The 26675-nt window shown below is 41.9% G+C and overlaps 1 protein-coding gene across 5 annotated transcripts; it reads left to right on the top strand.

Moving 5' to 3' along the window:
- Positions 1-829: 829 nt before the first annotated feature.
- On the top strand, positions 830-26443 carry CLU (clusterin). Of its 5 annotated transcripts, none has more exons than XM_081313414.1 (9): positions 830-944; positions 9229-9343; positions 13809-13957; positions 15183-15350; positions 19664-20117; positions 20694-20807; positions 22667-22890; positions 23730-23905; positions 25494-26442. In XM_081313414.1, exons 2-9 carry the CDS (start codon positions 9256-9258, stop codon positions 25498-25500), a joined length of 1380 nt encoding a protein of 459 aa, XP_081169540.1. In that variant the 5' UTR covers positions 830-944; positions 9229-9255; the 3' UTR covers positions 25501-26442. The 5 variants fall into 5 exon arrangements, with proteins under 5 accessions (XP_081169540.1, XP_081169541.1, XP_081169539.1 ...); XM_081313415.1 differs by having other exon boundaries at positions 832-914; XM_081313413.1 differs by having other exon boundaries at positions 835-854; positions 25494-26441.
- Positions 26444-26675: the final 232 nt, after the last annotated feature.

Here is a 26675-nt window from a genome sequence, read left to right as displayed (position 1 = left end):
CACTTTGATGCCATCCAAGAGTTTCATTTTTAAAGAGCCAAAGGTGAAATGACTTACTAGCAAGCAAACCCTTCTCAAGATTTCATCTGCTGGCTTTTGTAAATAAGTGTCTGGGGGTGTCCAAGGCAGAACTGGTAAGCAGGGTAGATGCTTTGTCCTCCTAGGGCAGAGGTAGGCAACCTCGGCTCTTTTATGACTCGTGGACTTCAACTCCCAGAATTCCTGAGCCGGCTCAGGAATTCTGGGAGTTGAAGTCCACGAGTCATAAAAGAGCCGAGGTTGCCTACCCCTGTCCTAGCCACTGCTTTCCCTCTGCAAAACCACCAACCACAGGCAAGCCCCCTTTTTCTTACATGCCTGGGAAACCAGGCTCTGGTTGGGGAAAGGCCTGAGCCGCACGACTGCAGTGCTTGGTAGTCGCCCGTGTTTATTATCCACGGCTGCATAGTCGATCAGTTCTGCTTCAAGATTCTGATCCAGGTGCCTCAGCGGATCACCTGCCACGTGCGTTCGTTAAAAGCAAGGAAAGACCTGCAGCAGGCAGCTTGACCTGCTTTGCCAAGCGGGGAATTGCCAGGCCCGGGGCTAAGCAATTGGCAGCAAAAGACACCGTGCGCCGAAAGCAATTGCGGCTTTTCTGCAGCGCAGACCCGCGGGCTGCTTCGTTCCCGCTCCGCCTCTCGCCTTCGCGACGGGTTTCCCGGTATGGTGGCGGGGAGGGGACGCGGAGGTGGGAGTGGGATGATGTCCGCCGGGGATGAGCTCAGGACCGGTGGGAGGGGCCGGTGGCCTATATAAGACCTCGGCGGCCAGCGCGCCATAGCCTGTCCGGGGCGAACTGCGGCAGAGTCAAGGTGGGGAGCTGGACGTCATCTGAACGCCGGGGTCGTGGGTGGGGAGCTTGGCCAAGCTGAGTAGGTACCATCGCACCGGCTGCAGGAGCGGTAGGACTTCCCGTCCCATCGTTTAGGGAAACTGCCCACCGCCTAGTTGAAATTGCTAAATGCCAAGATGGGCGAGAGGATCCAGTTTGGGAAAGTAAATCCCCCCCCCGCTTCCGTTAGATATCGGAGGTTTGAAAGGCAAGGTGATGCCACTTAGCTGTAGGACAGGGTGGAAATTCAGGCTTGGCAGCAGTGGCTGTAACTTCATTCCTATTGAAATTTAGTTCAGTGCATGTGAGGGGGGTGTTTCTTGGTAAGTTGTAGGGCATTTGATGCTTAGCCTCAATGAGTGGGGCACACTTTTTATTTCCTTTATTTCAAATATATATCTGGCCACCCACTCAACCAATGGGACTCTAATCAGCATACAACAGACGATGGGATGGGAAATATTGCCTAATAGTGAAAGCCCAGCTCTGCCTTGGGTCTTGGCGCCTTTCAATTCATGTTGCTTTAAACAATGGGTGTATCGTATTGCACAAGAAAGATGCGAAGTGTGGTATTAAGAGCAAGCAAAGCTATTGGCCTGGATGAGGAAAGGAAATGTCCAATGTGTGCATTTTAAAACTGAGGGGTAATGCTCCTGGAGACTGCAAACAGTTTAGCTTAGAGAAGGAGAGGTCTGATGCTGTGCCCCACTCGCTGTAAATGTAAGCCTTAATGGTGGTTTTGTAGTCCTTCTGCTACTGTATTGATTTATTGCTTCTTGTGAGTGTGGTGCTTACATGAGTACAAAACAACATCCTTCTACCTCGAACTTGAAGTCTAACATTGGATGCTGGGGAAATGGAGCTGTGATAAAATTTGCATGGTCATGCTCAGTCCCAGCCAAAGTCAAAGAGTTAATCACTGTCCATTTGCTTTTTGCTCTGCTGAGCTGTTCCTGAACTATTGTCATTTTCTTTTTCCGCATGTTCTATCTTGGTCAGTTTTTCTACTGAAGCAGCATCCAAGTCAATAGACAGGAGATTTCTCCCACCCATACCCCAACCCTCTTTTTGCTTATAGCAGTGCATGCTAGTTTTTTTTAAAAAAAATATTAGACCTGAAAATATTGGGAATTAATGCTACATTAATTGGGAATTAATTGTAACCAGAAACCATTTCCCAGGATCTTAAAGGATCTATTTTTTCTGCCACTTGGGGACTGGAAAGCATAGAGTTTTGAAAACCTGGCAGATCCCCAACATCACCTGATTTGCTGGATTTGGCAGGCTCATAAGCTTTGCAGGCTGTTCCCCCCTCCCCCCTTTCTGCCCCAGTTATTCATGAGCAGCTTTTGAAGTTTATCCCTCAGACACTGGAAAAAGTCTTCCAGATTTTTAGCTCCTGGGGCAAGTTGTTCCTTAAATGTAAATGATGGGGCTGGAACTGCCTGTTCTATAATAATTACCTTTGTTTTTGTTCTGAAATAGGATGAAATCAGATAAGTGTGCTAGAATATTTTAAAAAAACAAGAGGCAAATAATGTTGAACATTATCCCGGGAACATGACAGAATGTGAGATGATTGCTGTATTTACTGACTCATACAAATATACACCTGGAAAGAGGCTGCCTTTGGATCTGAGCAAATGGTCTCAATTTTGAGTTTGCTAATTATTTTATGTTTGCAGAAACTGTAACATTCACGGTTGTCTTTCTATTCATGAGACTAGATTTTGTTTACTTTTCAGTCACAAATGTTCAGAATACTGACATGTTATAAGCATGTTATATGTAAAAATCTGCTTGCATGCTTGCTTGTTGCCCTCAGTTTTATTGGGCATTGACAGATTTCTATAATGCCTGGTTACCACTCAGGTCTAGGATTTGGCACCCAATTATGTTTTTACTAAAAAGAAAACAGCTTGTAGGAATACTGGTGTCATACTTTTCTTGCCACGCCAGCTGGCACAGCAGCAGAAGTTACATAGGAACAGAGATTTGTGATGTAGAGAAAATAGGTCTTAACCTGAGTCAAGAATCAGCTCTGCAAAATTTAAAGAATACCTCTGAGTATATGCAGAAAGCATTTTGTTTCATCCTGAACCAACTGTAGCTTGACAGCTTGTCTAAGAGGGCTTTCAGATTAAAGGGTAGTTTTTCAAGGTTGAATTGATTTTTTTAAAAAAAAATTATAGAGGAGGGCCACATATGTCTTGTTTAAAAATAAAAAAACAGAGATCCAGAACTAAAACCTAGTTTGGATCTCTCCAGTCAAAATCCTGATGAGTGGAGAAATAGCGGGGTCAGGTACATGGACATCCATGGGGAGGATAACATCAATGACACTCTTGCATAAATTTGTGTCTTGATGTAAAAAATGTAATTTTCATCATGAGTGTGAATGTGGCTGGATTGTTTGTTTTCAATTTTATTCACATAATACTAACACATAAGCCATGCTTTACAATTCACAATGGCTGTATTCATATGCTAAGCCAAGCAAGCCACATTAAAAACTGGCTCAGTGTATGATTTGGCCAAGATGGGCATTGCAGAATACAGTGTCTGTAAAGGGGGAGGATGTGACCATTTCTCAAGGCAGGAATTATTGATGCTTTTCACACCCATGGGCCCATTTCAATCTCCTCTGTCTGGCACCTTATCTCCAGAGAAACTTATCTTGTGCCAGTATTTTCCTGCATGTTTGTTTTCTTGTCTAGGCTGAAGGCCAATTTCCAGCTTTATTGGTTTCCACAATCTTTTCGCTGTGCCTTTAGCTTCTGTTTAGTCAGATGATGGCTTAAGTCAGGGGTCTTCAAACTTGGCCGTTTTATGACTTGTGGCCTTCAACTCCCAGAATTCCTCAGCCAGTGTGCCTGGCTGAGGAATTCTGGGAGTTGAAGTCCACAAGTCATAAAACGGCCAAGTTTGAAGACCCCTGGCTTAAGTAATCAGGAAAGAAAAGGAAGTGAAAAGGATGGCAGGAGGTTATTTTTCTGAAAGGGCTAAAAAACATCTGTTCTTATAACTTCCCTATTAGGCATCCCATTTTTGATGTGCAGTGGTTCTGGCTTTACTCATACAATTAGTATTTATCTTTCTATGTTGTTGTTCTGCTGATAAAGATTCCCAGGGTCAAAGCCAGCTGTAGGGCAGACAGTCAGACAATGATCTTGCCCCTGTATCCTTTGCAGGACCTGAAAGAAAAAAATTCTTTTTCACCTAATCAGGAGTGATATTTAAATTAGGCAACAACCAGTTTTCCTCCTCCTTTCCTTGTTTACAAAGTATCTCAGTACTACCTAAGTATGTATGTACCCACCCCCATGTATGCATCTCTTTAAATCAGGGGTCTTCAAACTTGGCCCTTTTATGACTTGTGGACTTCAACTCCCAGAATTCCTCAGCCAGGCACACTGGCTGAGGAATTCTGGGAGTTGAAGGCCACAAGTCATAAAACGGCCAAGTTTGAAGACTCCTGCTTTAAATTATTCTCTTTTATCCACTCCAGCCCGGAGCATCTTTGAAGCCAGGAAAATAGCAACTATTTTAAGGAGTTGCCCTACACATATTTTGAAGCAGGGCTTTACCTTGAAATCCAAGTGGTGCAACAGCAGCCCTCTTAATACAACCGGTTAATTTCCATTAATTCTCCACTGTGTGTGTGTTTTTAATATCTTAATATTAAATTAATATAATTTAATATCTGCAGTCAACCCCCAAATCTCTCTAAATGCCATCCAGACCCTTTGTGCAAATGAGTACTAGAATCATGGGAACAGGTTCACCTGATGCAAAATTCTTAGAAATGACTACCATCTCTTGTGCCTTCTCTCAAATATTGCTGGATGTTTTGTGCGGTGAGAAACTTGTCTGCAAAGCTAACCAACCAACTAGGTCAGTCCCTTGGTTCACGTCAACCAGCATTGTCTATGCTGACGGTTCACAGCGCTCTAGAATGTCAGGCAGAGAAATCTTAACTGATCCTTTTAGATTAAATTCAGTGACTGAACTTGGGACCTTCTGTATGCATAACAGATGCCTTGACCCTGCTACTTGAGAGCCTTTAACCACATATCTCAGGCTCCTTCTGCGGACAAAGCCACTGTGGTGTCTTTCACTGAGTGGTGGCTGTTCCCCTTGGCAGCGCGATCAAGGTCCTGTTTGCTGCTGCTCGTTTCCCACGCCACTAAGCTCTGTGTAGCCAAGGACTTGGCCAGATCTTTTACAACAGGAATTAATTTATTGAAAGGATTAAAGCACACTCTTTCCCCCTTAAGTAGCAGCTTTGAAGGGCGCAAGTGCTGTAGGAAATTTGGCCAGAAAAATTTATTCTTCTGTTGGAATAGACTCCATAGCTTTTATGAAGTCCCTGTTGATAAGCAACCCATTGCACCCTTTTAAAAATAGCTGTTTTACTTTTTTTAAAAAGTTCTTGTAACCTATCATTTTAAAGGGAGTTGAATACTAGCAAGGTCAAACTCTCCCTCACCAATTCTCTGTCATGGGAGTGGGGAGGGCAGGGTAAAGATTTATATTTTCTAACGTACAACTATGTCAGTACAATATCAACTCAGAAATAAGTCTTCAAAGTTATGAGGGAGAAAGAAGAGATGTAGATGCAAAATAAAAGCAGATGTTAGGAATAATGGCATTCCTAAATTCTTTTTAAAAAGGGCATTTATTTGAACTGCAGAAGAGGCATCACCTGCTTTGTGGGGAAGGTGCATGTGGTTGTGGTTTGTTAGGGTGCTACTAGTTTGAACCTGCATGGATGATTTTAAAAAAAGGATGTTATCTAAAAACCAGGCCTACAGTTAATTTCTGTGTAACAAACCTAGTTTAATTATCAAAATAACCCCAGTGAAGATCAAAACAAAGAGGAGAGGTAGTTCTTGACTTAGAACCGTTCATTTAGGGACCATTTAAAGTTACAAGGCACTGAAAACAGTGATTCATGACTGTTTTTTCACTTACAACCCTTCCTGCATCCCTGTGCTCACATGATCCAAACCTGGATGTTTGCAACTATGACAGTTGCAGTATCTCATCATATGATCACCTTCTGTGACCTTCTGACAAGCAAAGTCAATGGGGAAGCCATATTAACTTAATAACCACGTTACTAATTTAGCAGCTGAAGTGATTCACTTAACTGTGGCAAGAAAGGTTATAAAATGGAGCAAAATTTACCTAATGGCTGTCTTGCTTAGCAACAGAAATTTGGAGCTCACTTGCGGTCGTAACTTGAGGACTACCTGTACTTCATACTCACTGCATTCCATATTTTGGTTCTGATACTCAGAAATTAATGGAAAGCCTTTACCACTACTAATTATTTTATTTAATTTTATATAATAGCAGAACATGCTATGTCTCCCAAAACAAGGCAGTCTCCTCCCTCTCTTCAACCCATGCAAGCTATCACTAATATTGGGTGAGTTGTTACCAGATGTGTCCAATTAACATTAATGAGCTTGTAGGTTTTTAAAGAAAGGGATCTGAGGAGGGGGAAAAAAACCCTCTCTGTTATTTCTGTTCTGCTGAGGATTGTTTGCCTGCCTTGCTTGGAGACATAAAAATGGTGGGTGCTTTACTGGGCCTCCTCTTCCTTCGCTTCTCCATGAAAAATTGAGGCCACAGAGCCAGCTTTGGTGACCTCCCACCACCACGGCCCACCCTTTGCAGTTCTCTATGAGAGCTGTCTGTCCTCTAGCTAGCTTTGAATACAAGTGGTAGCTCTTATGCAACTTTTCTTTAGCTGGGCACAATAGAGGAATTATCTGGAAAGCAGATATTGGGACAATTTGCTCCTCTTGTCTGGGGAATCTAGCCGGCTATTAAAGTTGGGAAGGCTGGCCAGATTTCTTATCCTTTGCTGTGTGTGTCATGTGTCCATCTGGGAGAACAAGCATTGGGATGAGTCAAAGTGTGCATTGTTCTCTCTGTGTCTTTGTGAATCTTGGCAAGTTGGTAGTTGATTGGCTTTTCGCAGGCTCTCTCCTTGTCTTAGACTTAGGCAATGTCATACAGCAGTCTGCTTAACAATTTCTCAGGATTATTTTTCTTCATCTGCAAATGTGTTTTTTGTTTTTCTGCCTTAGTGCTCTCTGATCTTGGCTGTTTGCAGATGTTTTGCCTGGTTGGGTAACAAACATCTGCGACCAAACCAACAAGGTCTGAAAGTTCCAAGAACTCGACAGTTCAGCCTTGAGCTACAGATAATTTCTTCTACTGGTACTTGAAAAAATCTCTTGATTTTTTTTTCTCAGTGGTGTCTTTGAGCTGCCTCTTGTTCAGGGTGGCAGAGAATGCTCCTCTCTGGGTGCAGTTGTTTTTCTCTTTCATATTTTTCCATCAATCTGCAGCCTCTCCCGTTTGCCTATACTTCCAAATCTGAAAAGTTTCTGTGGGAGGAATTTTCTTATTATGTATCCCATGAGATTTAATGGTAGCTGTGGAAAATGCAAGAAGATGCAGACCATTAGAGATGGTCATTAACAATAATCTCCCCCCCTATATACATTAAAAACTGGCTGTGCCCTATACCCCTTTTGACCAAGGTAGAGATGTACAAGAGTGACTGCACATCACTTCAAAGTTTGGTTAAATTTAACTTTGTTTTTTCCCCCTGCATGGCATAACGTATTGGGTGAACTCAAACCGTGTGGCTAGGTAATGATTCAGCATATAGTGTAAGCCCAGAAAATGCATTAATTTAATACCTTGGCTAAGCAGGCTGTGAAGTCAGTCATGGGATGAGAAACCACATTGGATTATAGTCTCCAGGTGGTTGCAGAGAAGAGCTCAAATGAATTCTGTATTCTGCTTCCCCAAAACACTTCTCAGCAGCATCTTCATGCCATAGCATGGAATTATGAATACTGCATAATTTCATCAGGTTTCAGGATATAGTTAAACCAAGAAATTGTGATTATAATCATTTTAGGTAAAGCAGGCAATGCTCATCAGATGGAGGTGCATCACTTTGTTTTCCCCTCTTCCAAAGCGAACTACTTCTGGATTTCTCGCTAGGGGACATCACCCTGGCTCCTACAGTGTTTGTAACAGGCTGTCCAAGAGCACCAGTTTCCCACTGTGAGGTGTCTTCTTCAAAGAACAGAAGAATTGCAGTATTTGGACTACCTGGAACAAAACATAGATTCTGTGCTGGGACCCAACATGCTGGACCTTCAAGAAGCACTTTGGAAGAGATGGAATGTGACACTTTCCAAGAATGCCTTAATCCAGGCTGGGCCAGTTGGGTGGTTCTTGGGAGAAATTTGCAGTCATTGCATAGAGGACAAAGACTGTTAGAAGGGAGCATAGTGTTTGGATCCTGTGCACAGGCTGGTCAAGCAGGAAAGGCTACCCACTGCCAGGCAGACAGAATAAATGTCAAAGTCTCAAATTTATTTGTGAATCTCCCAGGGGATTACAATCCACAGCCTGAAACCTTCATTTTACTGGATTATGTCTATGCTGACATTGATCTGTTACTCTGAAGACAGGTTTATCCTGATCCAAAAGGGTCACTGTATTGCCTGTTGGCTTGCCTGAGCTTGTAGTCAGTTCATTTTAGGGACTGCCTTGTCAGCCAGAAGCCTGGGGAACAGAAATATATTAAATTGGCTTTGATGCTGGAAACTAAAGAATTACAGAAGTATTGGGTATGGAGCAAGTCTTTCTGTTCTGGCCTTCATTCTTACCCATGAAGTAGTAAAAAAACAACATTGTCTTAGTCAATACACCATGCATTTATTGATTCCTGCTCCATTATTTGCTAAGAATTCAAATCAAAAAATAAAACTTGATTAAAAAAACTACTAATCCTATTCAATACATTGGACATCATTTTCAAAGAGCAAGTTGAATTACAAAATGACATTCAAACAGGCCTTCTGGCAGAGTTGCAAACTGAAACCAGCAGATTCTCTTTAATTTAAAACACTTCTCCAGAAGGGGTATGGATTTTGGGGTCCAAAATATGTTGCTGAGTTCTTGTTAGTTTCATCCAGTGTGGCTAATAGGGTTGAAACTTTGGGAAGATCTAAGGTTCTGCAAGCTGTTCTAGCCAATCATTGGAATGAGAAGTTGCTAGCACTTCTCTGATTATGATTAACAAGAAGCTGTGTTGGCAAGGAGCTCCAAAGTCTCAGCATTGCAAATAAAACATCCTATATATATTATGTATGCTATATAGCTTTTAATTTTAATTTCCCCAGAAGAAATACAGGATTTCAATTTCAAGTTCCTACTATTGAAAGAAAAATCAATGAGATATATTGTCTGGTCTCAATTATTTAGTAGACTAATATGGCGCTCCTGTTTAATTTCCTTTGTTTTTCTTTTTGCAGGAACCTGTATTTCCTTCTATTGAGAAGATGATTCCCACTCTGTTGCTCTCATTGTTGGGAATCTTGGTTTCTTCGCAAGGGGGCCATTGCCTTGTTCCTCCTAATGAGCTTCAGAGTGAGTACATGCCTGTTAATTAGAAATGATGGCTTTTTTTCCCTTGGTTGGCAAAGAATTTGTGGATTTGAACTGCAGCCAGTTATGGGCTTTTTTGAGAAACCCGGGTGGGGGTGAATTAGTGGATGTGCTGGACCAGGTTTTTGTTCACTCTGCATGATTTCTGCATCTGCAAAAGATGCCAAAATGTTGTCTTGTGAACCAGAGGAGGCCTACACTGGCAGAAAGAGAAGAATTGCTGGCAGTGCTTATAAAGACACTATTTCAGAACCAGCCATTTGGGTCATGAAGTCACTTCCCAGAAGCGTGACTCACAGCAGTTTGTGGCTAGTTTGGACAAAATTAAAGCTGCCTTGTCATTTGTTTTGAATGTGTTGCCAAATTATGCAAGAGCTTGCAGTCAAATCTATTTCCCCAAAGGGAGGCAAGGAAATGCTTATATAATACCTTTTGGAAAGATCCAAGGATTGTTAGGAGAAGCAGATGGAAGAAGCAGAAGTGGCTTTGACTTAATAAACTTGAATGGTTTTGTTTTTAAAGTAATATGCATTATGTTGAATTATAAGAAAAAAGCAATGCTGGCTATGGCTGCAGCCAAGGTAGTAGCAATTTTATGTCTATATCTAAGGCCACGTTCTCTGAAATTGGGAGCTATGTAGTGGGTACAGTTGAATAATACTAATTATTAAATTTATGTGCTGCCAACGTCTTGCAACTCTGAAGGGAGATATGCGTAATGGGGACAAGACATAAAGTTGAGTAGAAAGGCCTATTCTGTCTCTGACTTACTCTGTTAAATGTTCTGATATTCCCTTCTGTGGGCACTTCATATCAGCACTCTCCCCCCACGCCCCTGCCCAGTCCCTTAAAACAATTTGAAGATGATTTGCCGTGGGATTCACTTTGGACAACCTTGCAATGCCAAAACAGGAACAACAGTCATAATCCTGCCCTGAGTTGTGTATCCTGGAGGAACAGATTTTCTCACTTCTGCTCCATGCAAAAATGGGGCTGTGTGTGTGTGTGTGTGTGTGTGTGTGTGTGTGTGTGTGTGTAGGGGAGAAAAACTGGCTTGCATGCTTCTGGTTCACATCCACTTCCTTACTGCAGATCATGCCAATGTTTACTCTAGACAAAAATGTTAAAAATCCCAGCACTTTGAATGGGAGGTGCTAAACAAAATATAAAGGGTGGGTGGGTTTGATGAATTTTGGATAAAACACTAATTTTTCTACATCTTTAAATATACAGGTCCTCGACTTATGCAGTTCACTTAGTGACCATTCAAAGTTACAACGGCACTGAAAAAGTGACTTATGACAATTTTTCACACAACCTTTGCAGCATTCCCATGGTCATGTGATCAGCATTCAGATGGTTGGCAACTGACTCATATTTATGATGGTTGCAGTGTCCTGGGGTCATGTGATCACCTTTTGTGACCTTTAGACAAATAAAATCAGTGGGGAAGCCAGATTCAACTGTATTACTAACTTAACAACTGCAATGATTCACTTAACAACTGTGGCAAGAAAAGTAAAAAAATGGGGTAAAATTCACAACAAACGTCTCACTTAGCAACAGAAATTTTAGGCTCAATTGTGGTCATAAGTCAAGGACTATACCTGTGACCTAGGAGAGAATAACAGAATAACAGAGTTGGAAGGGACCTTGGAGGTCTTCTAGTCCAACCCCCTGCTCAGGCAGGAAACCTTATACCATTTCAGACAAATGGCTGTCCAGTCTCTTCTTAAAAACCTCCAGTGTTGGAGCATTTACAACTTCTGGAGGCAGGTTGTTCCACTGGTTAATTGTTCTGTCAGGAAGTTTCTCCTTAGTTCTAGGTTGCTTCTCTCCTTCATTAATTTCCATCCGTTGCTTCTTTTCTTGCCTTCAGGTGCTTTGGAGAATAGCTTGACTCCCCCTTCTTTGTGGCAGTCCCTAATTGAGTTCAGTGTTTAAATACTGCTATCTTGTGGGAAATAAAAGTCTAGAACTTTTTTTAAAAAAATATCATGTACTTCTTATGTAACAGTCCATCTTCCATGGCCTTTGCTGGGATGATAGAAGTTGTAGTCTGACAGTACCAGGTTGAGGAAGGCTGATGTGGATTATCAACCTTTTGGAAAATCCATAAACAAATCCCTGCTTAATTATTTGGCATTTGTGGGCCTCTCTCTTTATAAGCTGATTGGTTTAAAATAATTGAAATAATGCTGGTGTTTGTGGAAAGTTATTCTTGTTTCTTATTTATTAAATTTCTTTTCCATCATCTCACTGATATAGCGACTCTGTATTCCTTGAAGTGGGGTTCAAGAAAATAGGCACAGAAATAATGCTTTCATTGTAACTCGTATCCTGTAAGAATGAGAAAAAAGGGAAGAAGAAACATGCATCAACATAGTCTAATCATTTTCCAGATGAGCAACTGGAAATACATGTTATGCCTTTCTATTTTTTTCCATGTTTCTACTTTCTCCTTCTGCTACATTTAGTTGGGAAACTGCTTAATGCTTCTACCAGAAAGCTGTCTGATGCCACTTGTAACCTGGTCCTGCTCCTCTTGTCCAACTCTGAAGGATCCCTCAAAAACCTCTTCCATTTCTTAATTTGAAATGTTCTCCTTTTTCTCATTTTTCATGCTGCATTTTCTGCCAGGACTATGTATGGGAGATCTGGGTTTCATTCGGTGTTCTTGGATGGCAGACGGCTGTTCACTTGTCTTTTATTTCTTATTGTTGGGCAATTAAAAAAATAGAAGTAATACATTCTTTAATAATAATAATGCAGCATGATTTATTTCCTAAGCACCGTTGTGGTGGTGGGAAGTCTTCTGCTCAGCTCATGTTCTGCTCAAATAACCAGTGAAAGAGATCCACCACATCCTGAAGTTGTCATTTCAGGATGATACCATTAGGATTCTTTTTTCCTGATGTGCATGCAAAGTTTGCTTCCATATTTTCAATTCATTGTTCTTGCCACGTCTTCTGGAACAAATCTGAAAAATTCTTCCCTGTCTTCTACATGATAAAAGATACTACAGATCATTGTTTCTCAACCTTGGCAACTTTGAGATAGCTGGCTGGGGAATTCTGGAAGTTCAAGTACATCTTAAAATTGTGCAAAGGTTATGTTAAAATGACCCAGGTTGAAAAACAGTGCTGCAGAAACTATACTTTACGGACACCTATCATATCTCATACAGTTTTGCTTAAATATATCCAGCACCTCCAACCATACCTCACAAATTTAATCTTCCCAGACTTATTAATTTGATTGTTGTTGTCCTTTGGCTGCACTCCAGTTTGTCAGAGCCCCTCCTAAAATGAGTTGCCTGGAACTAGACCCAGTATTCCAAGTGCAGCCTGACCAATAGAAAGGAACTGTAACAAGTGTTTGTCTGATCAATGCAGAGCTGAAGGGAGTGAGGCAAAGAAGAACAATAGCTCTTGATCATACTTGCTGCTGATTCTGGGACTTGCCATGCCAATAGATCTGAAGGGCACCACTTTGGGGAAGGCTAACTCCAGCTATGATGTTTCTGGAATGGGCTTTTAATATAGTTCCCCAAAGCAATGTTTGATTTGCAAAAACTCAAAATAGGAGAGATCCATATCAATTATTTTTAGCACCATGTATCTCTACAATTGTAGGGATGCGGCGGCTCAGTGGGTTAGGACGCTGAGCTTGTCGATCAGATGGTCGGCAGTTTGGCGGGTCGAATCCCGAGTGCCGCATAACAGAGTGAGCGCCTGTTACTCGTCCCAGCTTCTGCCAACCTAGCAGTTCTAAAGCACATAAAAATGCAAGTAGACAAATAGGGACCACTACGGTGGGAAGGTAACAGCGTTCCGTGCGCCTTTGGCGTCTAGTCATGCCAGCCACATGACCACGGAGATGACCTCGGACAAGCGCTGGCTCTTTGGCTTTGAAACGGAGATGAGCACCGGCCCCTAGAGTCGGAAACGACTAGCACGCATGTGTGGGGGAACCTTTACCTTTTTTATCTCTACAATGATGAGGGAAGTAAACATATTATAGAGATATATGGTGCTAAAAGTAATCAATATGGATCTCTCCTATTTTGAGTTTTTGCAAATCAAACATTGCTTATCACTGCCTCTTTATAGATATGGATGGCTCTGGCTTGTGTATATTACATTTTAATATGGATTCTGCTAATTGTCATATCAATGTAACATAAGAATATCACATACAGGTTGCATATGTAAATTGTTGGATAACATACTTTAAATCTTACAGGTAAGTTTGAAAGACCAGTCACTCAGGAACTAAGTGCTGTAAAGTAACCACTTTCCTTGGTATATCCTTGCTTTCTGTAAAATGCTTTCTATTTTATTTTACAGGGTGTGAAAAGTTCCTTCTGTCTATTAACATTGTGCACTGTGAAACAGCATATCAGAATGATGCTGATGTGGCAATTTTTTTTCTTTTCCTCTCACAGAAATGTCTGAAAAAGGAAGCCGGTACATTGATGGAGAGCTGGAAAACGCCATCAATGGAGTCCGGCAAATGAAGCTACTGATGGAACAGACGAGCAGTGACCACCAGGAGATCTTGAGTAGCTTGGAAGACACAAAGAAGAAGAAGGAGGTCTGTTGGTATCAGGGCTTTCTGAGATGTGACTGTTTCCTCCAGCTGGTCTGAAATTTCTTTGCCATTCAAAAGGGGGCAAAGGAGTTCTCTCCCCAGCCTAACCTAGATTCTCAAGTTCTACTCCATGACCTTACTAGCTTACAACTCTCACAAGCTTTGGATACATTTTCAGTGTGGAGTAGTAGAACTATTGCTGTGAAATGACTAGTTCAGCCTTCTCCTGTTCACAGGAGAATTGCAATTTGAGCTGGAGGTGTGGTTGCTGGCATTATCTGGCAGGCACCAACCTGGGAAAAACTCGATAACCATCTTACGGCATCATGTTTATAAGGAAAAATGGTGGGAGGGAAGCTATGCAGCTATCCCCACCCTCTAATAGGATGTGCACCAAGTAGTTTCTTACTCTTTATTTGTGCATTAAGTATAAATAACAGCAGGAAGGTTTTTTTTAAAAAAATAATAATTTTATGAAACATACATTGGCTGTTCTATCCTTATCGTGACACATTTAACTTGAATTAACCCATTTCCTGGGTTTGTATATTACATTGAAATATCAACTAACAAAATGTGCCAGGTTCACATGGTATGCTAATCATTAAAAAGGTAACCAAGTGTAGCACGTTACCTTAAAATAATGGATAAAATCTTAAAACAACCTTGTTAAGCACATTGGTGAACCCAGGCTGTATATGGATGTCAGGGCTACCTTGTTCCATGGTTTTCTTTACTGGTGCTGGTTCGCTTGTGACAAGACAACCTCTTCCAGCTGTTTCTCCTGGGATCTGAGCAGGGGGTTGGACTAGATGACCTCCAAGGTCCCTTCCAACTTTATTATTATTATCTCATCAATTTGCTGCAGTTGTTCCCCAATCCTTTGCCTGGCTCTGTGCTCATTGGTCTGCTGCTCATCCAGTTGCTACTTTCACCATCATACTCTCCTGTAGATGCAAGATCCCCCTCTGCTGCCTACTGGCTCTTCTCTTATGTAGTGTGTTTCCAAAAGCAGGGTGCAAATGCTCCAAGGAATTAGGATTTTTTTCCTAACCCTTTGAGTCTTGCACCTAAGCGGTTAAATTGAAGGAAAGTTACCTGTTCCTTCCATCTGCTCTTAAAGTCTTGGTCTTTCTTCCTTTTTCACTGCCTTCCATTGCAACTCTAGTTCCTCTTGTTTTATTGTTGGCCCTTCAGGAAAGTCCTAATAACCCTGTTTCCTCTGCAGGAGGCTCTCCTCCTTGCGAAGGATATGGAGAAACAACTGAATGAACAGGAAGTGTGCAATGACACTATGCTTGCCCTCTGGGAAGAATGCAAGCCATGCCTGAAGCAGACCTGCATGAAGTTCTATACTCGGACATGCCATAGTGGTGCTGGCCTGGTTGGCAGGCAGGTGAGTGAGCCATGTGATGTTGCTTGCTTAGCCTTGGACTTCTGGATAACTGCAGTTTGGGGCATCAGGTGAACTATTATCTGGGCTGAGCCTTATGGCTGAGTATTATGGGATACAAAATTAAAATCTGGATGAGCCTCATTGAAAGGTGTGCACCTTCTCATGATTGAAGGATCCACCTTCAAGAGCACACACTCCAAATTAGGCAAATATTAAGTCTGTTTGAGAAGTTGGAATTCAGGAGTTTTAATGAAATACCTGCCTTAAATGATAGAACATCCAAACTTTGGAACCACCTCCTCAAACATATTAACGATTGTACAGCCAGCTGTATAAGAAAGAAAAACCCTCTAGATCACGGGTGTCAAACTCACAACATCACGTGACGTGTCGTGATGTGTCGCAACTTTTTCCCCATTGCCGGCAATGGGGTGGGTGCCGTTTTGGCGTGACACGTGCCCTATGGATCAGCAGTTTGACACCCCTGCTCTAGATAAAAGAAATGGTTTCCCTCTCAAATAATAGTGTAGGCTCATCTTCTTGCCTCTCCAAATTCTCCTAAGTGAACCTAATCACATTCTGAAGTAGCTAGAAACCTTTATTCTTCATTCTCCTGTGTTGGAAGTGGGTTACAGATCAGATCATCAGGTGCTGAACTGAATGCACAGGGGTGAAACAGGAAGGAAGAAAGATCTCTTAAAGCATTTGAGTTAAGCTTTTTCCAACCTGATCCTGTTTGAGGTCTATATCATGTTGTTGTTGTTAGCTGCGAAGTCGTGTCCGACCCATCGCGACCCTATGGACAACATTCCTCCAGGCCTTCCTGTCCTCTACCATCTTCTGGAGTCCATTTAAGCTCACGCCTACTGCTTCAGTGACTCCATCCAGCCACCTCATTCTCTGTCGTCCCCTTCTTCTATTGCCCTCGATCTTTCCCAGCATTAGGCTCTTCTCCAGTGAGTCCTTCCTTCTCATTAGGTGGCCAAAGTACTTGAGTTTTAGCTTCAGGATCTGGCCTTCTAAAGAGCAGTCAGGATTGATCTCCTCTAGGACTGCCCGGTTTGATCGCCTTGCGGTCCAAGGGACTCGCAGGAGTCTTCTCCAGCACCACAGTTCAAAGGCCTCAATTCTTTGGCGCTCAGCCTTTCTTATGGTCCAACTTTCACTGCCATACATTGCAACTGGGAAGACCATAGCCTTGACTATACGCACTTTTGTTGACAGGGTGATGTCTCTGCTTTTTAGTGTGCTGTCTAGATTTGCCATGGCTTTCCTCCCCAGGAGCAAGCGTCTTTTAATTTCTTGGCTACAGTCCCCATCTGCAGTGATCTTGGAACCCAGGAAAATAAAATCTGTCACTACCTCCATTTCTTCCCCATCTATTTGCCAGGAATTGAGAGGGCCAGATGCCATGATCTTGGTTTTCTTAATGTTAAGTTTCAACCCAAGTTTTGCACTCTCCTTCTTCACCTGCAACAAGAGGCTCTTTAGTTCTTCTTCACTTTCTGCCATTAGAGTGGTATCATCTGCGTATCTTAGGTTGTTGATATTTCTTCCGGCAATCTTAATTCCAACTTTTGATTCATCTAGCCCTGCCTTTCTCATGATGTGCTCTGCATATAAGTTAAATAGGCAGGGCGACAGTATACAGCCTTGCCGGACTCCTTTCCCAATTTTGAACCAATCAGTGGTTCCGTGTCCAGTTCTCACTGTTGCTTCTTGACCCGCATATAGGTTTCTCAAGAGACAAATAAGATGGTCTGGTACTCCCATCTCTTTAAGAACTTGCCACAGTTTGTTATGATCCACACAATCAAAGGCTTTAGCATAGTCAATGAAGCAGAAGTAGATGTTTTTCTGGAACTCCCTAGCTTTCTCCATGATCCAGCGTATGTTGGCAATTTGATCTCTAGTTCCTCTGCCTCTTCGAAATCCTGCCTGCACTTCTGGTAGTTCTCGATCCACATACTGCTGAAGTCTAGCTTGTAGGATTTTAAGCATGACTTTACTAGCATGAGAAATGAGTGCAATGGTGCGATAGTTTGAACATTCTTTGGCACTGCCTTTCTTTGGAATTGGAATGTAAACTGATCTTTTCCAATCCTGTGGCCATTGTTGAGTTTTCCAAATTTGCTGGCAAATTGAGTGTAGCACTTTTACTGCATTGTCTTTTAAGATTTTGAATAGCTCAGCTGGAATATTGTCACTTCCACTAGCTTTGTTGTTGCTCAGCTTTTCTAAGGCCCACTTCACTTCACATTCTAGGATGTCTGGCTCGAGGTCAGTGACCACCTCATTGTGATTATCAGGGACGTTAAGCTCATTCTTGTATAGTTCTTCTGTGTAATTTTGCCACCTCTTCTTAATCTCTTCTGCCTCTGTTAGGTCCCTGCCATTTTGGTCCTTTATCGTGCCCATTTTTGCATTAAACGTTCCCTTCATTTCTCCAATTTTCTTGAAAAGATCTCTGGTCCTCCCTATTCTATTGTTTTCTTCTATTTCTTTGCACTGTTCATTTAAGAAGGCATTCTTATCTCTTCTAGCTATTCTCTGGAATTCTGCATTCAATTGGGTGTATCTTTCTTTTTCTCCCTTGCCTTTCGCTTCCCTCCTTTCCTCAGCTATTTGCAAAGCTTCCTCAGACAGCCATTTTGCTTTCTTGCATTTCTTTTTCTTTGGGATGGTTTTGGTTGCTACCTGTTGTACAATGTCGCGAACCTCTGTCCATAGTTCTTCAGGCACTCTGTCTATCAGATGTAATTCCTTAAATCTATTTGTCACCTCTACTGTATATTCAACAGGGATATGATTAAATTCATACCTGAGTGGCCTAGTGCTTTTCCCTACTTTCTTCAGTTTAAGCCTAAACTTTGCAAGGAGAAGCTCATGGTCTGAGCCACAGTCAGCTCCTGGTCTTGTTTTTACTGACTGTATAGAGCTTCTCCATCTTTGGCTGCAGAGCATATAGTCAATCTGATTTCTGTGTTGACCGTCTGGTGATGTCCATGTGTAGAGCCGTCTCTTGGGTTGTTGGAAAAGAGTGTTTGCTATGACCATCGTATTCTCTTGACAAAATTCTATCAGCCTGTGCCCTGCTTCATTTTGTACTCCAAGGCCAAACTTGCCTGTTATTCCGGTTATCTTTTGGCTTCCTACTTTAGCATTCCAATCCCCCATGATGATAAGGACATCATTTTTTGGTGTTAGTTCTATAAGGTGCTGTAGGGCTTCATAGAACCGATCAATTTCATCCTCTTCAGCACTGGTGGTTGGGGCATAGACCTGGACTACTGTGATATTGAATGGTTTGCCTTGGATTCGAACTGAGATCATTCTGTCATTTTGAGGATTGTATCCCAGTATTGCTTTTCCTACTCTTTTATTGACTATGAAGGCTACTCCATTTCTTCTGAAGGATTCTTGCCCACAGTAGTATACCTGATGGTCATCTGAATTAAATTCACCCATTCCTGTCCATTTTAGTTCGCTGATACCTAAGATGTCAATGTTCAGTCTTGTCATCTCTTGTTTGACCACGTCCAGTTTTCCTTGATTCATGGATCTTACATTCCAGGTTCCTATGGAGAAAAAATCTTTACAGCATCGGACTTTCCTTTCACCACCAGACACATCCGCAGCTGAGCGTCCTTTCGGCTTTGGCCCAGTCGCTTCATTCTTTCTGGCGCTACTAGTACTAGCCCTCTGCTCTTCCCCAGTAGCATATTGGACGCCTTCCGACCTGAGGGGCTCATCTTCCAGCGTCATATCGTTTTGCCTTTTGGTACTGTCCATAGGGTTTTCATGGCAAAGATACTGGAGTGGGTTGCCATTTCCTTCTCCAGTGGATCACGTTTTGTCAGAACTCTCTGCTATGACCTGTCCGTCTTGGGTGGCCCTGCACGGCATAGCTCATAGCTTCATTGAATTACGCAAGCCCCTTCGCCACAACAAGGCAGTAATCCATGAAGGGGGTCTATATCATAACTCCCACTAATTGTACTGCTTGGGGATAATAGAACTTGTCCAGTACATCTGGGCACCAACTTAAGGAATGCTGATCTAGAATTTAAAAGTAAACTTAAATTGATTCCGGAAATGAATGTATAGAGTGAAATCATGGGTGTCTCTGGGCTTAAGGCATGGGTTTATGACATATGGAAGCTTTACATACAGTTCTGGTAATGCCTTTCTTGGTTAGCTCATGAATATTTACCATACTCCTTTTCTAGAGAGTGAACTGTTTATTTTCTAATTACAATAGCCAGCAAGCTTCCAACTGGAGTGATCTTAAGCTTTCATACTTTTTCCTTCAGCTGGAAGAGTTCCTGAACCACTCTTCTCCATTCTCCATCTGGGTAAATGGGGAGCGCATCGACTCCTTGATGGATGTAGATGAAGAACAGGGCCGGAGGTTGGATGATCTTGAGGAGCGCTACGGTCTAGTGGAAGATGGTGTGGATGACCTCTTCCAAGAGAGCACTCAGGCCTATGGGCAATTCTCCCCCTTCTTCCGGTGGCCATTCGATGGTTTCCGGGATGGCTTCCACAGCATCCGCATCCCATTTACCCATTCCCGTGTTGCCAGGAATGTGCGCCCTTTCTCTCAGTTCTTCAGCAATTACCACCCACATCAAAGTTTCTACCAGATTTTCCAACCATTCTATGAGATGAGCCAGCATTTCTTTGATGGAGCTCAGAAAACCATGGAGTGGGACCACCCAGGTCTAGGAGGAATCCCTGGGTTTTCTTTTGATCAAATCCCAACAGGTAAGGTGAGATCCTGGGCTGCAGAGAGAGCCTGGCCACCGGAGCTCTTTTAAACATCTATATTTGCCTGCCTACTCACTCTAGTTATACAAAGGAAAACAAGCTTTACTGGGCATAAAAAGGGGAGATCTAGTTTTTGGTACCTAGCATATTCCCAAGGATTAGAGAAATACTTGCTTGGTTCATATTCATAGTAAGCCACTGTTCACCAGCAGATGTAGGCTCAGTTGTCATAGGACAAACTCATTTGGCAATTTGATGGTAGTGATTAGTAAGGGGCTCTGCTTTTCTTTGTCCTATTTGCCCCCTCTAATTTCTAATATGAAAAGTAAGGTGCCTCTAATGTTGCCGCTATGCTTTGCTGCTCAGGCTGTCAAGAACAGTTTTGATTGTCTTTGTGCTGTCAACTCCAAATTGTATCCAAAGGGTATATTTTTGAAGGTGAATGGTGTGATGCAGCTTCCAGATTTCTGGTCTCAAATAATTCTTGGCTTTATTAACAATGCTGGCTTGTGATTTAATGCAGCTGGCAAAACTGGGGTCTGTTGTGATGTCCGCTATCATTCTTTCTGTTAGCAACCCCAGGTCACAATGACAACCGGATGGTGTGTCGTGAGATCCGTCGCAATTCTGCTGGCTGCCTGAAAATGAAGGAAAAATGTGACAAATGCCAGGCAATCCTGGCTGTAGGTAAGTGGAAGAGGGTAAAAGGGAAGACAGAAGCTTTTTGCAGCTGACAACTGTGGTTTGATGAGATCATTTATTAAAGGCAACATGCCCATTTGTTTAGTGGTTGTTTGATGTAACACTGAACACTGAAAAAAGTGACTTATGACTGATCCTCACACTTATAACTTTTGTAGCATCCCCATAGTCACAAAACTTGGGTGCTTGGAAACCAGTATGTACAGGTAGTTCTTGACTTACAACAATGACCTAAGTTACAACAGCACTGAAAAAAATGACTTATGACTGTTTTTCACATGACCATTGCAGCATCCCCATGGTCATGTGATCAAAATTCAGACACTTGGCAACTGACTCATATTTATGACAGTTGCAGTGTCCTGGAGTCATGTGATCACCTTTTGAGACCTTCTGACAAGCAAAGTCAATGGGGAAGCCAAATTCACTTATCGATCGTGTTACTAATGTAACAAGAGCAGTGATTCACTTAAGAACTGTGGCAATAAAGGTTGTAAAATGGGGCAACGTTCACTTAACAAATGTCTTACTTAGCAGAAATTTTGGGCTCAGCTGTCGTTATAAGTCAAGGCTACCTGTGTTGACTGCGGTTGCAGCATCCTGGGGTCATCTGATCACCATTTAAGACCTTCCCAGCCAACTTCTGACAAGCAAAACCAATGGGGGAAGCAACTGTACGATTCACTTACCAACTGTAGTGATATTTTTAATCAGGGCAAAAAGGCAATAAAATTAGGCATAACTGTCTTGTTCAGCAGTGGAAATTTTGGTCCCAATTACAGTTGTAAGACAAGGACTATCTATATAAAACAAAATAGGCTGGGATTTTTTTGTGAACATTTTTGGTAGTTTTCAATGCCCTTTTGGCTTACCTAGATGGTAGCTACATCTTATGACTTATATATCTTTTATTTTTCATTCATAATTGGTAGGAAATAGCATCTCCAGTATTTGAAGGTTAAAGTTCGGTGATATGATTTTGGTTGGGTTGAGTGGTGGGATTCAAATATGTGAACAACCAGTTCTCTGTGTGGATGCCACTTCCGGAAGTCCATTCTGGGCCTGGGCAACAAAAAATTAGCTACCAGTTCTGCTGAAGTGGTGCGAACCAGCTGAATCCCACCACTAACTGGGTTGCAAAAAACATTGCAGATATCTACCCACCCGTCTCTGGGTTACTGAAAGAAAAGTTTTTTTAGAAGCGGATTGCTTATAACTTGTTTCCTTTTGCCAACATGACTTTTTGGCTGTGTTTATATAACACCCTTATTCTAATTACTGAATTAATTCATACCCTACATTAATTATAAACTGAGCTAATGGAGGTGGATTCATATAATGTGCTAAATGTCATAAAAACTAACCAGACTTAAAATGAACATAATTTAAGAGGCTGAGTGAATACAGCTGCTGTAACTGATTTAGTTAAGAATGTGACTAGAACTTTTGTGTTGTGATGATGCCATTTTTAACATATATACAAAGTATCAGAATCATTGAGATGGGCGGTTCTAGAAATTGATCAAATGAATGATTGAATGAAATAGATTTCTAGCTTTCGTTGAAAAGAGTTATGGTGACTTCATAAAGTGTTTCCAAGTGTCACAGCAGGGGAAGCTCATAACCAACCAGGCTTGAGCAAATTTAAGCTAAGCCAGATCAGGCCTTCTTTGCCCTTAAATGGTAGATCACCTGAAGATCCCAGAACTGAGATCTTCAAAACATCCTGGAAGAAGGCAGTGCCAAACCCACTTCTGTACTATTTTTGAAACCCCCTATAGTCACATGAGGAAGTCATCACTTACTTGGATCTCCTTTTGTTCTTCTTCTTCAAATCTATACAGATTGCTCTCAGACTGATCCAGATCAGAGCAAAATTAAAGAACGCTTTGAAGATGCTCTGCGATTGGCTGAACGATTTACCCGGAGATATGATGAAATCCTCAAGGCTTTCCAGGAAGAAATGCTCAATACAACAGCCATCCTGGATCAACTCAACCAACAGTTTGGTTGGGTATCTCAGCTAGCCAATCGCACTCGGAATGACAAGCTTCTGAAGGTTATCATGGTAGGTTATTGACTGCATTTGTCTCACTTGCTTAATTTGATCACTGACTTGGCCGCTTCACTGATTTTGTGAAGTCCATTAAGTTACAAAGAAGGCAAATAGCTGGGTGCACACAAACTAAGCTACCAACATTTTAACTAACGTTAACGTGTGAATGTAGCCACTAAGTCTTCAACCTGCATGTTTAAGTATGTTTGTTTATTAGCTATTACATGCATTGATATGATGCTTATTTGCCAGTTCTAGGCAGCATTGTAAAAACATCAGTAAGTTAGTATCAGAAATCCATACATCACCCCAACTCTTTCCCCTTCTGAGGAGTTGCCTCCCATTAGATGATAGCTTCTTCTACCCTGAAGGTTTGCCAGAAGAGAGTTCAACAGCAAAATGGCAGCAGGGAGGAGGAAGAGGCCATCCTAATGTCGAAGATGGGGAACAGGTTATTCCAGAATGGGAAACTTCTGCTGAGAGAGCTTGCTCCTAAGCATTCGTCCTTCTAGCTCTTGGGAGTATTCTCAGTATACACCCTCGGCCAAGTTGTAGTGAATGGGCAGATTCTACCTGCTTGAATATGTTATTTCATTAGTGTAGAGAGGGACAGCTTGGATTGCAAGATTGTTTCAATAGTTTTAAGAACTGCTGACTTACCAAAGAAGCTCAGGAATTCTGTTTAAACAAAAAGAGAGGAATTGGATTTATATCTCTCTCTACTTGTTCTGTTTTGGGTTCATAGGCTGGTGTGGGTAGTTGATGGAAGACAAAGCTTTTTTGTCCCATTAGAAACAACTATCTTTTTGATAGGTTCAGACACTGCTAATGCTTGGTCCTCCTCTTTAAAGGTGAAATCTTCCAGTCCAGAAGACACATCCCAAACTCCTGACACTCAAGTGACTGTCCAGATCTTTGATTCGGAGCCCTTCTCTTTGACTGTGCCAGGAAGTATTACTTTGGATGATGACTTATTTATGGATACAGTGTCCAGGGATGCCCTGCGTGATTATAAAAACAATAAAGTGTAAGTGTGGAGCTGGGGAGATGCAGTCAGAGTTGGATAGTCTCTTGAGTTCAGCTATATGGAAGATGACCATGTTCATTTAAGATTATTGATCTAGTATATTTTCCATTATGGCTGGCCTTATATAAAGTGGGCCGTACCACTTCAGACTGCAAGAGAAGATTTCAGTGGCTTATTTTCTTGAGAGAACCATGTTGCGATAGTTAGTAAAAATATTTGGAAATATACCGGTAACTGAAAAGAAGTTTGTTTTATTTTATTTTTATACCGCCCTTCTCCCGAAGGACTCAGGGCGGTGAACAGGGCATATATAAATAGCAAATACAAAAATTAAAAGGGAATTAAACAAATGCCCAGATAAAAAACAATACAATATAAGAAACCCATTAAAAAACCCTAACGTCCCCCATCAGGCCAGACCAGCTAGTTCAAATAAATGGGTCTTCAGACTGTGCCGGAAGGAGCGAAGATCCGGTGCCATCCGGAGCTCAACCGGCAGTTGGTTCCATAGAGCCGGAGCACCCACAGAGAAGGCCCTCCCCCTGGGGGGAGTGCCAGCAGTTGCTCCACAAAACATTCTTCAATCTAATGTTTTATCTTACCTTTATCTCTAATGAGTAATCAAAGGCCAGACACATTTTCTGTGAGGGACAAGTGGAAGCAAGAAGATTGAAATCTCCCATAGTTGTTTTTGTCCTTACAGTCCTTTAATAAAGATTTATTTAAATACCTGCTATCAATGGCCAGTTGAGAATTGGAGTCCTGATAGATCTTGAGGCCTTAAGGCCATGAAAATCTATAGTATCCTAAAATATCATTAATTTGAAGGAAATCCATAGGAAGTGCATGGGAACCTTTTTGGATAAGAACGTTTTTAAGAAGACAATGTCAGAGTCTATAAGAACAGGTGGTCAGTCCCAGCCTCCTCTTTCTCAGTGTTCAACCTGCAGACTTTTTTTTATTGATGAAGACTGAATGTGTATGCATTTGGGGTGAGACAAAGAAACAATATTTCTAGATCTCCAAAATGATGATTGCTTTTTTTTGGGGGGGGGGAGAACTCTGGATTTATACTAAGTGGCATCTGGTCTCCAGTGCTCAACAAGTAGTCCTCAAGTAACAACTGCAATTGGGACGGGTATTTCATGGGAGTTCTCCTGTGGTTGTTAAATGATCTGTGATCATTAAGCACAACGTCATGTGACTGCAACTTGCAGCTTACTTCTGGTTTCTCCATTGACTTTGCTTGTTGGAATTTGGCTGTGAAGCTCATAAATATTGATTTGCTGGGATGTTATGACAGCCACAAGTTTGAGGACCAATGGCAAAATTACTTTTTCAGTGCCATCGTAAGTTTGAACAATCACTAGACTGGGCAGTCATTAACTGAGGACTACTTATATAGGATAAGCGTTGAACTGATTAGTAACTGGGCGTGCTATTTTTTACACACACACACACACACACACACACACGTACACATGTCTCCATACTTTGTCTCACATTGTTATTCCATGGTTGTCCATGGAACCCAATTGCTTTTGGTTCTGGAGTCATACATTCTTTTTTCTTTTTCTTTATCCAACAGAGAATAACCCCGCCTGCATCCTGGATCTCAGGCTATGACAAGGGAGACTGAGAGAAGCCATAGCCCTTTTGGCCTCTCTGCCTTTCTGTCTCAGTGCTCTCACAGTGCCACAAGGGAGCTTCGCCCACCAAGCCCCCCCTGTCCGCCTTTGTAGCTTACACTGTATTGCCTGCCCTATTTTGCTGCTGGATATTACCGATGCACAAAATGAAATAAAAGATTCTAGGCCCAATGCTTGACAAAGTGCTCTGTGGATTGAGTGAGAGAAGAAGTGGGATTTGGAGTTGGGGAGAAGGGCTGGATGATGCCCCAAAGAAGTTTTATGCACCCTGGGCAATGGGTTCTGGGTGTGAATCATGTGAACTGTTGAGCAGATTATCTGAGACAAAAGCACATTGTCTGCTAATCCCCTTCCTCATCTTGTCCATTGCCACGAGAGAAAAAACACTGCAACACAATGGAGAGCATTGTATTCCTTCTTTCTACTTGCTAATTATCCTAGCACTGCCTTCAAAACCACACCTACAAGCTTAATCATGGCCATGCAGTTCAAACCTCAGCAGCATTACAAGGTTTTTTTTTAGCACAATCTCACATGACTGCAGGAATGCTTCCAGTAATTTTGGGGGAGCCTTGGGGAACTCCGGTTTCATCTGTTCCTGGAACACCAATGGGTGCTTGTCATTTATCCCTAAGAAAGGTTGGATGCATAGGGGTCTACAGCAAACCCCAATAATGTCAAAATGATATGGATGTGACATCACACAAAAGTCAGAATTATATAATGACATTGCAACTTCTGCAAGTACATAAGTTGCATCATGTGTGTCATGACATACGTGTCCTTTTCCTCATGTTCTTGCAGCCAGTTTTCTGTGATTAGATGTAAATGGATCTGTAAATAGGTTCTAGAAAAAGCTGTTTATGTTGGGTGGTCTGTACTAGAAAGAATTTTGTGAAAAATGAATTGTCAAAAATAACTATTTACCACTTACAGTCATGCTCGAAATTGTTGGCACCCCAGACATTTTTCCAGAAAATCAAGTATTTCTCACAGAAAAGTATTGCAGGAACACATGTTTTGCTATACACAGGTTTATTCCCTTTGTGTGTATTGGAACACAACAAAAAAGGAAAAAAAGCAAATTGGACATAATGTGAAACGAAACTCCAAAAATGGGC

This window comes from Vipera berus, assembly GCF_964194415.1.
Source record: "Vipera berus genome assembly, chromosome: 1".
Classification (NCBI taxonomy): Eukaryota; Metazoa; Chordata; class Lepidosauria; order Squamata; family Viperidae; genus Vipera; species Vipera berus.
Note: the sequence above shows the minus strand (reverse complement) of the source record. Positions and strands in the feature narration are given on the sequence as shown.

Excerpts from the sequence above, each read along its gene's own strand:
- CLU (XM_081313412.1), top strand. The coding sequence starts at position 1,012 with ATGGGCGAGAGGATCCAGTTTGGGAAA. Across the intron at positions 13,958-15,182 it reads ACACAAAGAAGAAGAAGGAG|GAGGCTCTCCTCCTTGCGAA; the intron begins GTCTGTTGGTAT and ends TTTCCTCTGCAG. Across the intron at positions 22,891-23,729 it reads AGCTTCTGAAGGTTATCATG|GTGAAATCTTCCAGTCCAGA; the intron begins GTAGGTTATTGA and ends TCCTCTTTAAAG.